Below are 16,951 nucleotides of genomic sequence, written 5' to 3'. Positions count from 1 at the left end.
GCGACAGTTTTGTTTTGTTTTTGACAGGCAGAGTGGACAGTGAGAGAGAAAGAGAGAGAGAGAGAGAAAGGTCTTCCTTTTTACGTTGGTTCACCCCCCCAATGGCCACTGCGGCAGGCGCTTCTCCTGGTCTCCCATGTGGGTGCAGGGCCCAAGGACCTGGGCCATCCTCCACTGCACTTCCAGGCCATAGCAGAGAGCTGGTCTGGAAGAGGGGCAACTGGGACAGAATCCGGCGCCCCGACCGGGACTAGAACCCGGGGTGCTGGTGCCGCAAGTGGAGGATTAGCCTATTGAGTCGTGGCGCCTGCCCAACACCACTGTTAAAAACTAAAAGTGAACTTCATTATTTTATAACCAGAAAACCTATGTAAAACTAGCCTCATTGTATAATCTTATCTCTCATACAAATATAATCTACTCTTCAGGCCAAGATTATAAAACACATCTCTAAATATGCTTATTTTTAAGATTAAGAATATCTAAGAAATAACACTTGAAAAGCAAAAGAAAAATTATATTAGCAAGGTCTGTCACTTGCAAAGTCCTCTTCATAAATTAGGATCAAAAAGTCACATCAAAAGAACAGAAAAATTTCAAGAAACCAATGTTCAGATCTTGGCTTTATCATTATCTCTTGTAACTTCAGGTAAATCACAAAAACTTTTCCACTTCTACAAATTGAACAGTTTCAACTACATCAGGGATTCTTAACAAACAAAAATTATCAGTTTAAAGGGATCAAAAAGGTTCTTGAAATTGAATACAGAATTTCATTTGTATGTATTTTTCTAGAACAAAATGATATAGAGCATTAATTAAATTATCAAACATATTACCCCACCACCACCACCAACTGATCTTAAAAAAAAATTGTGTCTTAGTTTTAAAATTGTGTGATTCTTACAAATGTAACTCTAGGCATACTTGTCTTTGGAGGTGTGGCTGCATCATGGAATACTGAGGGCCGCTGTGCCTGGGTATTCCTGGTATTCTAGCAGCATTCTGAGCCAGTCGCATTTGATGGGCTTGAAAAGCTCCACAATTCATGTTGCCTCTTTGCATTGTTTGCACACTGATCAATCTTGGAGGCTATAAAGAACAAAAATGGCAATTCACGTAACAATTTTTAAAATAAATCTTTCAATTATAAAATATTATGGTAAAAGTAAATTAGTCAAAATAGAAGAGTACAAAAGGGTATAAAGGTTAAGTCATTCTTCTTTAGCCTCAATTCGAGAGAATTGATAATTTAACTAGTATTTGTATATCACTCCCAAATTTCCCTTTATTCTCTCTCAAGTGGTGGTGTAGGTGTATGTTTAAAAGCATATCAATATCATCATCTTCCATCCTCAAATAATAGCTTTCATTGTGGTAGGGGCAGGAGAGACAAGCAAATGGGAATGATTTGAACAACTGCCTGAAAAACAGATCAGATTTTGGGCAGAAGCAATCTGGTTCTTTGGCCACAGCATACATGGAACAAAAGAGATGTGATGCATAAGGATAAGAACTTGTGTACTTATAGAGTATTAGTGAGTTAATCTTGTTTCTCATAATTAGTTATTTTTGTGTTTATTCAAGGTTCCCCCATACTATAACAGAGCAAATATTTAAACTCTGTAACCTCTGATCACTAATCCTGCCAATAATTCAAGATGTGTAATTCACCTGTGTAGGATAAAATGTGGTCTTGAGATTTTTGTAATCTCTCAGTAATACAGTGACATAATACTGACCTGTTGTTGTAACATCTGAGGGGCTGCTTGTCTAGGATGCTGTTGTGTTGTTGTTGTTGTAGTCGGTACAGGTGCTGGTGGCTGTTGCATCCTCATCTGTTGCAACTGCTGATGTTTCTGTGCATACACTTGCTGTTGCATGTGCTGAAGTCGAAGCTGTGCTAAATTAATCTGTCCGGGAGTTTTACTAATGTGGTTTGTCCCTGGAGGAACTTGCCCAACAACAACATTAGGAGTATAACCAGGAGCTGGTTTACTCTCTATTACAAGATTACCTGAAAGATTTAAAAAAGAGAAAAACTTGCATATTACCAGCTAAATCAACTACTTTCCAGATTGATCACTATCTTTTGTTTCCTCTGCCAACTTTCAGCATCTCAAAGCTTCCAGAAGTACAGCATGGCTGGGAGCCACGTTGAAAGATAATGTTGATCAGAAATATAATATATTCAAAAGCCAAAAAATGGTTTGATTATTCAGAATAATATAATAATTGCTCCCCCCTTTTTTCAATTAATTTATGTATTTGAAAGGCAGAGATAGAGAACTTTCATTTGCTGGTTTTCCCCAAATGGTCACAACAGCCAGGCCTGGGCCAGGCAGAAGCCCAGGAATCTGGAACCTGGAACCTCATCTGTATTTCCAACGTGGATGGCCAGGGTCCAAGTACTTGGGCCATCTTCTGATGCTTTCCCAGGCACATTAACTGGATTGGAAGTGCAGCAGCTGGGACTTGGTCCGGATGTTCATACAAGATGATGGCATCACAGACAGCAGCTAAGCCTATTTACTTTTCATGTGAAAAGGCTACCTCTTTTCTAACAGCCCTCAAGAAGTGAATACCACACATGCCAGCTTCCTGCAGGCCCTCTTCCAGTGTACACATGGGCATAAACTCAGAAATTCCCCCAACCAACTGCTAATATCTATATATGAAACAGTATATAAAAACAGTATTTAAAAAATAGAGAGAAGGGGCCGGCGCCGTGGCTCAATAGGCTAATCCTCCACCTAGCAGCGCCGGCACACCGGGTTCTAGTCCCGGTCGGGGCGCCGGATTCTGTCCCGGTTGCCCCTCTTCCAGGCCAGCTCTCTGCTGTGGCCAGGGAGTGCAGTGGAGGATGGCCCAGGTGCTTGGGCCCTGCACCCCATGGGAGACCAGGAAAAGCACCTGGATCCTGGCTCCTGCCATCGGATCAGCGCAGTGTGCCGGCTGCAGCGGCGGCCATTGGAGGGTGAACCAACGGCAAAAAGGAAGACCTTTCTCTCTCTGTCCCTCTCTCTCTCACTGTCCACTCTGCCTGTCCAAAAAAAAAAAAAAAAAAAAAAATAGAGAAGGACCTAGAAATGGTACATATTAAAAAAAAAAATACAAATTCAACATTGTTAAGACAGAATGACAGCAACAAAAATAAACATTATAGCTAAAGTGAGCTTCCAATGAATAACATCATTTTCCAAGTAGTTTACATTTTAAAGTTGAAAATTTTTATCTAAAATTTGCATTAGATGTTTTATCTTAATTTAGTTCCAAGTTATACTCACCTAAATTAACTACATTCTTTGCCCAGAAGGTGGGATCACAATGGAAACGTATTGCTCCATTAGCAGCAGGGACAGGATCACATCGTGCTTTCAAAATATGACGCAACTGGAAAGTGATCTTAAAGGGAAAAAGTCACATTAGTCTTAAAACTTACAGAACAAACATAAAAAAAAGCTCATGCAAAGACATCTTCAAAAAGTTCATGGAAAATATGTATTTTGAAAGAACTATAGGATTTCAACATTTTTTGCACCAAAATAAATGCACATTAACTTGTTGTAACATGTTGGACAGAATCTAGTTTGAGGCACTAAAAAGGATAGGCATTATTTTGAAAATAGCCCCATCAGAGCAACCTGAATTCTGCTAAAACTGAAACAAGAAAAGACATCAAATGTATAATTATGCCTGGGTAAAATAGGGATGAAATCATAGATGCTCCCCTAAAAGTTTATGTTGACCATGTTCCAAAAGTTGGCAGTTCAGAATGGGTAACTCCTTTTAAGCAGAAACAGGACAAGTAACCACAGAAACTACAGCCAATGCCACAGATATTTCCATTGGTTCAGCTTACAAAATTTTGATTGAAAAATCAAAGTGAAGGAAATTTTCTGTTTGATGTGTACCAGAACTGTTGCACCCTATCAGCTACAGACAAAAGCAGAGCTTTAAATTAAATTTTTTAAATAAGGGGTATCAAGATCCCAATGTGTTTCTTCTGAGAATTTTAACAGAATATGAAACATAGCTTTACTGGTACCTGGTCTTAAAACATCTTTAAGGTGTGCTCACTTTTCTTCAGTTAATAGTATAAAAAAAGACAGTACTAATAGAAATAAATTCCCAGCAACTCAGATTTTCAGGTAAGGCTAAATGCCTGGTGTCTTCACTCACAAAAAAAGTGCCTTGAACTTGATGGAGCTTATGTTGAAAAATAGTTTTATTTTATTTTTGTTTTAATTTCACAAACTTTATGGTATTCCATTGTACAGTTCCACAGTGTCAATCTCATATGAAAGAGATTTTATAAATATTTAAATTGGCAATCAAATCACAGCAAATATCCATGTCTATATTTCTGCTATTTCTGGTAACAAACTGCTTTAAGAAATTAGGTGTCTTCAAACAGTGCATACTGTATGATCTCACTTACATGAAATTCTAGAAAATGACAGAGATCAGATTAGTGGTTGCCCACTGCTGGGATAAAGGAGAACAAGCAAGTTTTTAGGAATGACGGAAATTTTCTGTGTCTTGAAATAGTGGTGGTCACATTTGCAAAAATTTAAATTTATACTTCAAACAGCAGTTCATGGAATATAAATATCTTAATAAAGCCAATCAAGAAAAACAAAGATACTAAGTGTCTCACCAGTCTCTTGCTGTATAACAGTGCTGTGCTGCTGCCACTAGCAATTGCCCAATTTGTAAAGTTCATAACGTGCTTCACCTGCCGGGATAGGCCCGTGATGTCATTCTGCTGCTGTAGTAACTTCATCTGTCTTTCTTTTGTAACATTCTGAAACAGAAAAAGAGCTCTGCTGAAGACTTCTGTATGAAGAAACTCAATCCAAATTACTGCAGATTGCCACAATACCTACATTTCTTTTAAAAATGAAATGAGTGTCAGCTCATTATTATTTAATGAGCCTATTATTGATCAGAGGAAAATTCACTGATAAAAGTAGGCCTAAAATTTGTCTGCACTAAACAGGACATTCCATTTACAGAAATTAATGTTGATTGATGTCTCTTTTCTTTCAGCACATAACATGTCTGTTAAAAAAGGCCTTCCTATTAGGTTAATCCAACATACAGAGTTTATGGCATAATGAGCTGACCTTTAGAAATTTTACACAATCTAAGCTGACTACACATTTCAGGCCAAAGAAAATGTTGTGTCACTAGTGCCACCTACTGGTAAGGCAAGAGGCTGAAGTTAAAATCTTGGAAAATAAAAAAGATAAAATTTCAGAACCCTTAAGAGGAAGAATTAGAAAAACGTTTGATATGATAAAAGCTCTTAAAGAACAGAAAGGAAGGAACCACTGGCCAGACTGGAAAAACCAAATACAGGGAAATGCTGCAAAGGAAAAATAAACTTCTTTATAAGAACTAAAAGTCGGCCGGCGCTGCGGCTCACTAGGCTAATCCTCTGCCTGCAGCGCCGGTACCCCGGGTTCTAGTCCCGGTCGGGGCAGCAGATTCTGTCCCGGTTGCTCCTCTTCCAGTCCAGCTCTCTGCTGTGGCCCGGGAAGAGAGCGGAGGATGGCCCAAGTGCTTGGGCCCTGCACCCGCATGGGAGACCACCTGGCTCTTGCTTGGGATCGGCGCAGCACACAGGCTGTAGCGGCCATTTTGGGGGTGAACCAATGGAATGAAGATCTCTCTCTCACTGTCTAACTCTGCCTGTCAAAAACCAAAAAAACAAACAAAAAAACCAAAACACCAAAAAACTAAGTCTCAGAAGGAATGGATAATGTTCCATGTGCTTCGACAGCATGCCTAACAACCTATCTACTGTTTTCTTTACTTTGTTCTCCCTAAAATGATACAATATGGTTTACTGGACAATGTTTTTCCTAAAGAAACAAGCTGTTCACTTTATAATGTGAACCAATGGACCAAATTATTCAAATGAGAAGTTTGCTTTGTAACTTCACTACAATTCCCCTTTGTAAAATTTCAGAAAACCTCTTTTACAAAGTTTAAGAACCTGTTATACTAGAAAACACATTTCTCAAACGACCATCAGGTAAGGAGTAGGTATATTTACAGATAATTCAACTTTAAGAAGCATGTTTTAATTCAAAAGCTCTTGAAATGGCTTTACAAGTATTTTAGATTTATAGCTAAAATGTATTTACAATAAATTAAAATATAAAAATAGTTATTGCTAAGCGCTCTCCATTCACATGGGGAAAAAAAATCTGTTAGGGTTAAATCCAACTGACTAGATATACAACAGGGAAGAGATCCCCAACTTGAAAGAAATGGGTGAGAGAACTTCTCATCTCACAACTGTGTTTCAATAGAAAAGGAGTATCTAAAAGATAGAAATTCAGAGAAAATATTCTGCTCACATAAAATCTACTGTGGAAATTGTGAAGTAATAGAAGTTAAACAGTCAAATACACAGCTTAAATTTTTATATTTAGTGGCGTAGAAAACATAATCCCATATCATCTAAGCCTAGTTAGGAGCATTAAATTTTCAAACAGAAAACAAATTTTTCAAAAATTCAACTGCTTAAGAAGATTCATTCTTGAAAGGTGCTGAGAACAAATCAACCGAGGGCCAGCAGAGATGAATCTGATTAGAAATTACTTTGGATTTCACAAACTGACTACATTCTCATTTAGAAATGCACATCTACATATTAACCTCAAAATAGGCAACACAAAGACCTAATACCAAGCACAAAATTACCAGGAAGTTTAAGGATTATAAATTTCAAAGTAAGTTACATTTTTGTTAAAACTACTAAAATATTTTGAAAATAAAGTGAAACACACAGAAGACTTAAGCAGAAGCTCAACATGCATTTACAAGAAAAAGTCAAACTGAGGTTTCATATACAGAGGGGAGGGGGAAATGTGGGCCTGCACTGTCTTCATTTACATCACATTTCAGTATTTCATTCCTAAGAAGATATCACTGTCTCCTGACACATATAGCTAAAATCAGTGTTACTGAATTGGGCTCCAAAGTTACTTAAAAAAAAAAAAAAAAAAAGTTTCCTTCCCAGTAGCAATTAAAAAAAAAAAACAACCTTAGTTTGTATTTTACTTTATTTCCATACCCCCCAACCCATCTAAGAATTTTCAATAAACATTAAAACAGCTGAAGAGCAAGAGAAGCAGTTTTTGTTTTATTTTGGCTTTGAACCATACCTCTAGCTGCTGTAAGAGAGATTTTCCTTTCTTATTAATTTCATTGATAAGGGTGAAAATGGCCACTTTAATTTCCTGTTCTACTCGTTTGTTAGTCTCATTTACTTCTTTTATCCTGAATAAGAGAAATGCATCATTAGGTTATCAACTTATCCTATGTCTCTGAGTCATCAATTGTTACAGAAATTCATCCAACTGGGCACTTAACCGAGTAATTAAAACTTAAGTCAAAATGTACAACCTATGTTTCGGCACACCTGACCACTCAATTTGGTCCAAACAAGCTATGTATATAGACAAAGAATGAATTTAGTATTTAGTAATTTTAAATTAAGCACATAAAGGCCAGTTTATTAAGCTGCATGGCAACTTCCTAAAGCCACTGACAAAGTGGATGTGATACAAATGTCTGACACCAAGGATTCCTTATTAGAATCAAATTGGCACATTGGTTCTGTGTAATCACAATACTTTTTACAAACAATGTGCAAAAGAAGGATATAACAACCAATACTGTCTTTTTGAAAGGGTAGGAGTTGAACTCAGAAGTATTTAGTTTCACTTATAATTTAACCACTTCAAATGTGTTCTGATACATCCATTAATTTCCTCTCAAAATGGTTTCTTACTGTATACAGTAAAAGGCATAAGATATTTTCAATTCATTTTAAAGAATAAATGTTAGATATCTGTAAAAATAGTTACGAACACTGATAGTGGTCATGAAAGTTTGGTTGCAAACATGAAGTGGCTAATAACGTTGGTACTTATAAAACAGGAAGTGGGGAATCCCACCAACATAAATACATAAAATGTCAACAATAATCATAAGAGGCAGCCTTCAACTGTTAGACATTCTACTTCTGTACAAACTATAACCCACACTTTCAGCCCTTAAACTACCTTTATTTGCCAAATTCAAATTTGAATAACTTTAAAACACTCTAACCAACAGTAGTATGTCCTCCTTTGTCTGTATATCACTACTTGTTTGGGTACTTATTTGGAAATTTTATTGAATTCTGTCCTTATTAAGCTGAATGGAAGACCCTTAAAAAAAAAAAAAAGGTTCTAATTACTAGTGATAGTTAAGGCCTCAAAGGTAAAGTGATTGATCCAAAGATAAAAAATCATTTAGCATGCTGAAAGCAGAGAATAATTAGCCTTAGTTTCTCTTACTGGAACCTAAACAGTTTGATGTTTGAACTGTATGTTCAAATGTGAAGAAAGAAAAAAATATACAATAAAAAATAATGGAGATAGGTCACTGAATAATATGTCTAAAAGGAAGTTATCATTAGAGATTTTAACACTTATTTTTTAAGCTTTTTGGAGATGAAGTCATTAATTTCTCCAACCCTCTGCAATCTTATGTAACATGTAAATGACTTCACTATGCTTCTGTATACAGGTTCAGAAACATTTACCAAGAATGTCAAAGATATACATAAAAAATGTACACATAAGAATATGGGACCACCATATGAATCAACTAACTTCCTCTGAAAGGGATATTTATCTATAAATTGAGAGAAGATAAAGTTATCCTCTGCAATATCAGCCATAACATATTAGTAATTTAACCTAAAACATCCAGATATTTGGGGAAAAAAAATCTATGAGCAATGTGTATATACTGTATCTACTAGTAGCCCCAGAAGAACCTTCAATTTTCTTTTTGTATCACTTACGATGAAAAATTCTACCATGTGTTAAAGTGATATTTCATTGACACATTGAACTATTTAGTATTTTTGGCATCCAACAGGGTACTTCAAATGGTTCATGGAAATAATAAAATTTTTTTATTTTTGAAATCTATGCATAGTTTTATCATAATATATGTCTTCCCTGAACCTTCTGAGTCTACAGAATGTTTTTGAGTCTATATAATAAACACATACCTTTTCATACCTCTGGGAATTCACAAGTTTTAATTCTGCCAGCTGCAAGTGTTTGTCTTTGTTGTGCAAAAGTCCTAACCTTGTTAATCTGCTCTCTCATGGAACTTACTCCCATTTACAATTGTATCAAAACAGAATAATTTTTATATAATGATACTAAAGATAAAGATAGCAACAGCAGCTAATATCTATTTACTATGTGCCCGAAACTGTACTCTGTATTCATCTTATATGCAAATACTAAGGTAAGTACTGTTTTTGATGCTTGTTTTATAGATGGGGAAATCTGCTCATTACTCTTGATACTCTCTCCTGAATATTTTGTGTTCACTTAGTCTCTAAATTTTATACTTCAGTGGTCTTAATATTAATTTGTTTTTATAAGTCAAAGCCTAACAGAATAGAATCTTGCTCATTATAAAATCCAAATGTCTTTTAAGAGTACACAAGCTTTGGCCAGTTAAATTTTGTGTAACTAACGAAAATAATACCAAATTCAAATTACATCATTTCCCTGTGGAAAAAGTTTTCAATCTGTACTTAAAATAGTATAGGAGGAAAACAAATTTAAACTGGACCCACTTCTCTTTAACAATTTTTATAGGAAAAGTATAGATTTAAGGCAACACATTTACCTATTTTGCACCTGAGTAGCTGCAAAATGAACATAATTCTTCTTCTCAAGAAGCTTAGCCAGTAGATTCTCAATTGCACCTTTCTGATTTTGAAAAGCTTCTTCCAAAAACTGATACCTTCAAAATAAAACAAAACTATATTTAAAACAGAAAACTTACTATTAAAAAATCAAGAATAGCAACATGCATAAATCTTGAAACCTCACTGAAATGATCAACTCCATATACTGGCCAGTCCTACCTCAATAGCAACTTAAAGTAATTTATATAAAGAGGACATATTTCATTTATATAATTTTAACCAACCCTCCCCCCATAGCAACTTTTAAATGGTAATTCCTGCTCTTCAGACCAGAGAAGCCATCATAAAAGGAAAAATTTACAAAAAAAAAAAAAAAAAAATGCTTGGCTACCCTTGTATTAGGATTTTAATTCAGGATTACTTTTTTTTTCCCCCTAAATCTAAGTACTGGGACAAGTTAAATACATTTTTAAGTCACTAAATACAAGCACATTATAGGAAATACTATCAAAAGAGGAAAAACTATTAACAGTTCCAACATCAAACAGTTCACTGCTGCTACCATTATATATGGTTTCTTATTCTTTTAATTATGAAAAGTATAATCATAACATGCAAGTTATTTTATGTAACTTATTCATCTTCATAATCACATTTGAAGTAACTTTTCAGCTGTAAACAAAATTTTTCCAAAAGCTTATATCATTTAAAAATACCAATACCTGTTTTATTATAACTGTCAACATGAGTGGTATATATTAAAATTTTCTAATAGTGAAAACTTAAGATTTACTATTAATCCTAGGTTTCTTTGGTTTCTAAGAAGCTACACTAATAGCTTTCTTTCCTTTTTATAAATTATTCATTAACTAAAAAATCATTGAGGCTAGCTTTGTGGTATACCAGATTAAAGTACTGCCTGTGACACCAGCATCCCACACTGCAGTGCCAATTTGAGTCCTGGTTGCTCCACTTCCAGTACAGCTCCCTGCTACCATGTTTGGGAAGGCAATGAAGATGGCTCAAGTGCTTGGGCCCCTGCTATCCATATAGGAGACCCAAATGGAGTTTCTGGCTTTGGCAGGGCCAGACCCAGACCCAGACTCAGCTGCTGAAACCATCTGGGGAGTGAATCAGCAGATGGAAGATCTCTCTGTGTCACTCTTTCAAAGAAATAAACTTAATTTTTTTTAGTTTCTTCTATATGCTTTTTACATGGATAAAATGATCCCTTATGGTTCACACTCTAATAATAAATAGGCACAAATTTGAAATGACCATACCATGACAAGATATTTATTTATTTATTTTATTTTATTTTATTTATTTATTTTTTGACAGGCAGAGTGGACAGTGAGAGAGAGGGAGAGAGACAGAGAGAAAGGTCTTCTTTTTGCTGTTGGTTCACCCTCTGATGGCCGCTGTGGCTGGTGTGCTGTGGCCGGCGCACCGCGCTGATCTGAAGGCAGGAGCCAGGTGCTTCTCCTGGTCTCACATGTGGGTGCAGGGCCCAAGGACTTGGGCCATCCTCCACTGCACTCCCTGGCCACAGCAGAGAGCTGGCCTGAAAGAGGGGCAACTGGGACAGAATCCGGCGCCCCGACCAGAACTAGAACCCGGTGTGCTGGTGCCACAGGCAGAGGATTAGCCTAGTGAGCCAGAGTACCGGCCAGGATATTTATTTATATATTCAGCCTCAAACCAATGAAAGCTTCACAGAGAAGTCAGAATAGCATCCTGATTGCAGAAACATGTTTACTGTGTAATAAATACTTCACTATCACCAAAGAAAAACATACGATGGTCAGAATATGAGACAATAACTGATAAAATCCGGAAGCAGGTTGTGAGATAGGGTATGCCTTGCTATTCATACATTTTATTCTTGATGTAATAGGAAGCTCTTGAAGAAACCTAAAAAGAACGTAATAATCAGATTTTTTATTCTAGAGAATTCATCATACAGAAATATAAAAGACCTGAAGAAAATATAAGGGGAAAGACCAGCTTAACTCTAAGACAGTAAGTAGCTCAGATCAAGGATCAAGATATAGTATTGGTTGGTAGAGCCAAACAGATATGCTGGAAAAACTGTCAGAGAGATCAGCAGTTTTGGTGATTTGCAACATTACGGAAAGGTCCCCGGGATGGCCTGAAAATCACATGCCTATTTAAGGCAGCATCAAGGTCACTGGAAATTAAGTGTTTCAGGTACTGACACAAATCACTAAAAGACAGGAATTCAGAAGAGGAGGAAGATTTCTAAAAGACAGGATTCAGAAGAGGAGGAAGATTTCATAATCTAGATATCTTTGCCCTCAGTGAAGTTCTCAGGCAGACAGGAGGAAATGCAATGAAAGTGCTTACATTAAAGGAAGGTTTTTTTTGGTGTTGTTGTTGTTGTTTTTTTTTTTTTTTTTTTTTGTGGTTTTTTTTGACAGGCAGAGTGGACAGTGAGAGAGAGAGACAGAGAAAGGTCTTCCTTTGCTGTTGGTTCACCCTCCAATGGCCGCTGCGGCTGGCGGGCTGCAGCCGGCGCACCGCGCTGATCCAAAGCCAGGAGCCAGGTGTTTCTCCTGGTCTCCCATGCGGGTGCAGGGCCTATGGACCTGGGCCATCCTCCACTGCACTCCCTGGCCACAGCAGAGAGCTGGACTGGAAGAGGAGCAACCGGGACAGAATCCGGCGCCCCGACTGGGACTAGAACCCAGTGTGCCAGCGCCGCAGGCGGAGGATTAGCCTATTAAGCCGTGGCGCCAGCCAGGAAGGTTTTATAAGATTAAAAAAAAAAAAAAAAAAAGCTTGCTTAGTGGTGGGATTCAAGCAATAAAGCAAGAATGGAGTTCAGCTGAAGGTAAAGTAGAGCAATTGGGGGAAATGTATCAGGAAAACAGCAAGTAAGAATGGATTTTACTCTGAGCACTCATTTAAGGAAATGTTTTACAGTGGTAAAATGAACATTCTAAAACTTACCAGTTTAATCATTTTTAAAGAGAATATTTTTAAAACAAACTACCAATAAAGTCAAACACATTATAACTTGTATAAGATATTAAACAGCAGAAAGAAGTATGTAGGTATTTTATTTTAAAATACTTTTAAAGAGTTTCTTCTAAGAGAAAAGGGACCCAAAGACTGTTTCTTCACTGACAAGCAATATTTGATTTATCTATATACTAGGATTGCTCTGTGTCCCATAGAAAGTTTTACTATGTCAAAGTTGTGCAAATAAAGTAAAAACAAGAATTTCATGTTAAACCTTTTAAACTTCATGGCTTTATTTACATTTTTTAAGAAAGTTCTTTTTGAAATTTGATGATGTCAGCAAATAGGAAAGTATTTGGTTAAAAAAGTCAACTATTATCAAAATTCACAAACTTTTAATCTACAAAATATCATCTTATACAAATTTCTCAACTTCCAATGTTTCCGGAATATTTCTGTAAATATCATAATGAATTCATGTGAACAAGAAACAAAAATAATTTTCCTAACCATTATACAGATGGATGAAAGAAAATATGGATACTTCACTTCTCGTACATAGAGTTTGACAACCTGAATGGGATGCTAAAAATAAGAGCTTTCTTGTTAGACAATCTCAGGGGGGAAGAGAAGAGCTCTGGGGGCAGGGGTAGGGATAAATCTGGACATACAAAAGTATAGTGTCCTGAAGCCACCTGTCATTTTTAGGGCAAAAAGGAAGTACACAAAGCTAGAAGTGAAGGAAGATATCAGATGCTAAAGAGGCCTGTAAATATTGCTGAGTTAGATTAAGAAAATAAATAATGGTGAAAAACAAAAGGACAGATGGAAAATTAATAATCAGATTTGTCTCTGGTCACTTGAACAAATTTCAATTGTATGATTAGAAGAAAAACACTAGCAACAACTTAAAAACAAAGAGGCACTATGGAAGAAATTTTGATTACAAGCTCCTTTGAAAACCTGTGAAATAAACTTTCAAATTTATAGTTAAAATATGTCAGAAATGGGGAGAAAGAATAACAATAAACAGACTGAATATAAATGATTAATATGTCAATACTTGGAGAAATTTTAGATTTTAATCTTGTAATATAAAGCAGTGATTTTTTTTTTAAGATTTATTTATTTGAAAGTCAGAGTTACAGAGAGAGAGAGAGAGAGGGAGGGACAGAGAGAAAGATCTTCCATCTGCTGGTACACCCTTCAAATGGCCACAATGGTCAGGGGTGGACCAAGCCAAAGCCTGCAGCCAGGAGCTTCTTCCAGGTCTTCCACACGAATGCAGGGGCCCAAGGACTTGGGCCATCCTCTGCTGCTTTCCCAAGTGCATTAGCAGGGAGCTGGATTGGAAGTGGAACATCTGGGACTCGAACCAATGTCCATATGGGATGCTGGTATATCACAGGCAGAAGCTTTACACACTACGCCATAGTGCCGGATGCACTAGTGATTTTTAATGTGGATTTTTTGATCATACTGAGACAATTTCAGTAGCATTTCAAAGGTCTAACTAAAAACTATGTTAGCTCAGGATTCAAGTAGGAAAGTCCAATTAAACTTTCTGTACTTTAGAATTACAAAAATTATAATAAATACACCAGCGGTTATTCAGTTTTGATTAGAATTGATAAGCATACTTATTTTTGTTATTATTTAGAAATCAATTATATTTAATTTGGTTTTTAGTTTTTTTAAAACTATGGTGCTTATGAGTAAAGGATGGGGGATGAATCATAAAAAGGCTGTTTTTAAAAGGTTGAGAATGAGGCTGGTGTTGTGGTGCAGCAGGTTAAGCTAACATCCAATATGGGCACCTGTTCTGAGTCCTAACCACTCCATTTTTTTTTTTTTTTTTTTTTTGACAGGCAGAGTGGACAGTGAGAGAGAGAGAGAGAGAGAGAGAGAAAGGTCTTCCTTTTGCCGTTGGTTCACCCTCCAATGGCCGCCGCTGCAGCCGGCGCACCGCGCTGATCCGATGGCAGGAGCCAGGATCCAGGTGCTTTTCCTGGTCTCCCATGGGGTGCAGGGCCCAAGCACCTGGGCCATCCTCCACTGCACTCCCTGGCCATAGCAGAGAGCTGGCCTGGAAGAGGGGCAACCGGGACAGAATCCGGCGCCCCAACCGGGACTAGAACCCGGTGTGCCGGCGCCTCAAGGTGGAGGATTAGCCTATTGAGCCACGGCGCCGGCCTACCACTCCATTTTTGATCCAGCTCCTTGCTAATGTCATTTGGGGAGTGAACCAGTGGACAGAAGCGTTCACTGTTGCTTCCCCAACCCTATAACTGCCTTTCTAATTAATTAATTAATTAGTTAAAAAAACCCTGAGAATCACTTAGCTAACAACGTTTTTTATTAAGTCCTAAACTCTACTCTTTACTTGCCAAGTGAGTACAGTTTCATTATTCCTTGTAATTTTCTCTATGATAATAATTGATAAGAGCTGATCCTGACACATCTATGAAAATACATTATCTTGTTTGTATCCAAACTGAGTATGTAGAACAATCTTTTACAATTGACTCCACTTCATTTTCCAATTATTCCATTTTAAAAATTACATACAATTTTAAACACATATTAGAAGTTCAATTACACTGAACTTAACATCCACATTCAAAAACAAGCCATTTATAGCCAATTTTATCTATATACTCACCCACTCTATTCCCTAGATTACTCTGAAGAAAACCTGAAACATCATTATTAATCTAAGCATCTCTCAATAGCTAACCTATTTAAGAGAACTACACTGTCAGGTACTGTGCTAAGCATCTTTACAGGGATTCTTTCATCTGATCTTTAGAAAAACTTTCCTGACTTAAATAATACTACTATCTTTACAGTTAATGGTTGGATGATCTGGATGATCCTCTGTGTCTCAGTTCCCCTTCAATAAAATATGAAATCATCATAGTTACCTTTATAGGACTATTGTAAAAATTAAATTGGTCAAAACACAATAGCACTTAGAGAACAGTAACAGTTTAAGGCTTGATGTCATCATCATTATTCTCAGCAATTTTAAAGGATTTGCATTGCTTCAACATAAAACCTATTCATCACAAACCTTCAAAATCAAGTCTACTACACACAAAGATCTGATGAGTATGTTTTAGAGAACATTTTAAAATTAAGTTAATAGTTTTTAATTTAATGCTCTATGTAAAGGGGAGGCAATAAAAAGCCTTGGCATTCAGGGAGTATAGCAGACAGCAGGAACTATGAGCAGAAATGAGAACCTAAAGGGTGGAAATTTCTAGAAATGGAGCCAGAGTTGTGGTGCAGTGTGGTAAAACACTGCCTGTGATGCTGGCATCCTATCTGTGTGCCATTTCAAGTCTCAGCTGTTCTACTTTCAATCTAGTTCTCTGCTAATATACCTAGGAAAGCAGAAGATGATACAAGTACTTGGACCCTGCCACCCACATGGGAGACCAGGCTGGAGTTTCAGGCTCCTGACTTCAGACTGGCCCAGCCCTAGCTGTTGTGACCATCAGGGGAGTGAACCAGTGGATGGAAGATCTTTCTCTGTTTCCCTCTACATCCCTGCCTTTCAAATAAATAAATCTTAAAAAGAAAGAAAGAAGGAATATTTCTAGAAAGTATGGGAAGACATTAGATTTCCCACATAAATGTAACAGGAATCAAAAGCCAATTTTAATTAAATCTCAAAGGGCATAGTGACATCAACTGATATTTCAGTTACCTAAGACTTCATTTGTAAGCATGATGTCACCTTCTATTGCTGTCTTCAAAATCACTAATCTTTTCTTTGATGATGCTTAATCTGCTGTTAATTTTATCCAAAATTCAACTCAGGAAAACACTGGAGAAAAAAGAATAGCAATGGTGAGTCATAATCACACTAATAAACTCCTAAGTTTAATTATAGGTATTCCTAAAGAGAAGAAAGAGGGAAAAGAAAATATTGGAAGAAATAATAATTATGGACAGAAATTTTCCAAATTTGATGAAAACTATAAATGTACAGACTGAAGAATCTCAATTTCTCCCATGTATAAGAAGTATTAAGGAAATTATATAAGTTATATCACTTCCAAACTGCTTTAGACCAGTAATAAACAGAAAAATTTAAAAATATGGTAAGACAGGGAAAAAAGATCATGTACACATGAACAAAGATAAAACAATTTCTCAAGGAAAACAATGCAAATCACAAGAGAGTGTGAAGGAAGGACACCTTAAAAATAGTCAAAG

The 16,951-nt window shown here is 36.6% G+C and overlaps 1 protein-coding gene across 2 annotated transcripts in view; it reads right to left on the bottom strand.

Annotated features, from left to right (window-relative positions):
- The window catches only part of TRIM33 (tripartite motif containing 33), a 149,792-nt gene that overhangs the window by 41,248 nt on the left and 91,593 nt on the right, over positions 1-16,951 (bottom strand). For both annotated transcript variants that reach the window (XM_017345956.3, XM_017345957.3), the window contains exons 5-10: positions 9,721-9,837; positions 7,182-7,296; positions 4,661-4,807; positions 3,288-3,405; positions 1,743-2,017; positions 928-1,092 (exon numbers count right to left, since the gene is read on the bottom strand). In XM_017345956.3, coding sequence (XP_017201445.2) covers positions 928-1,092; positions 1,743-2,017; positions 3,288-3,405; positions 4,661-4,807; positions 7,182-7,296; positions 9,721-9,837 — 937 coding nt within the window. The remainder of the gene's footprint in view (positions 1-927; positions 1,093-1,742; positions 2,018-3,287; positions 3,406-4,660; positions 4,808-7,181; positions 7,297-9,720; positions 9,838-16,951) is intronic.

Source organism: Oryctolagus cuniculus, chromosome 7, assembly GCF_964237555.1.
Source record: "Oryctolagus cuniculus chromosome 7, mOryCun1.1, whole genome shotgun sequence".
NCBI classification, from domain to species: domain Eukaryota; kingdom Metazoa; phylum Chordata; class Mammalia; order Lagomorpha; family Leporidae; genus Oryctolagus; species Oryctolagus cuniculus.
Note: the sequence above shows the minus strand (reverse complement) of the source record. Positions and strands in the feature narration are given on the sequence as shown.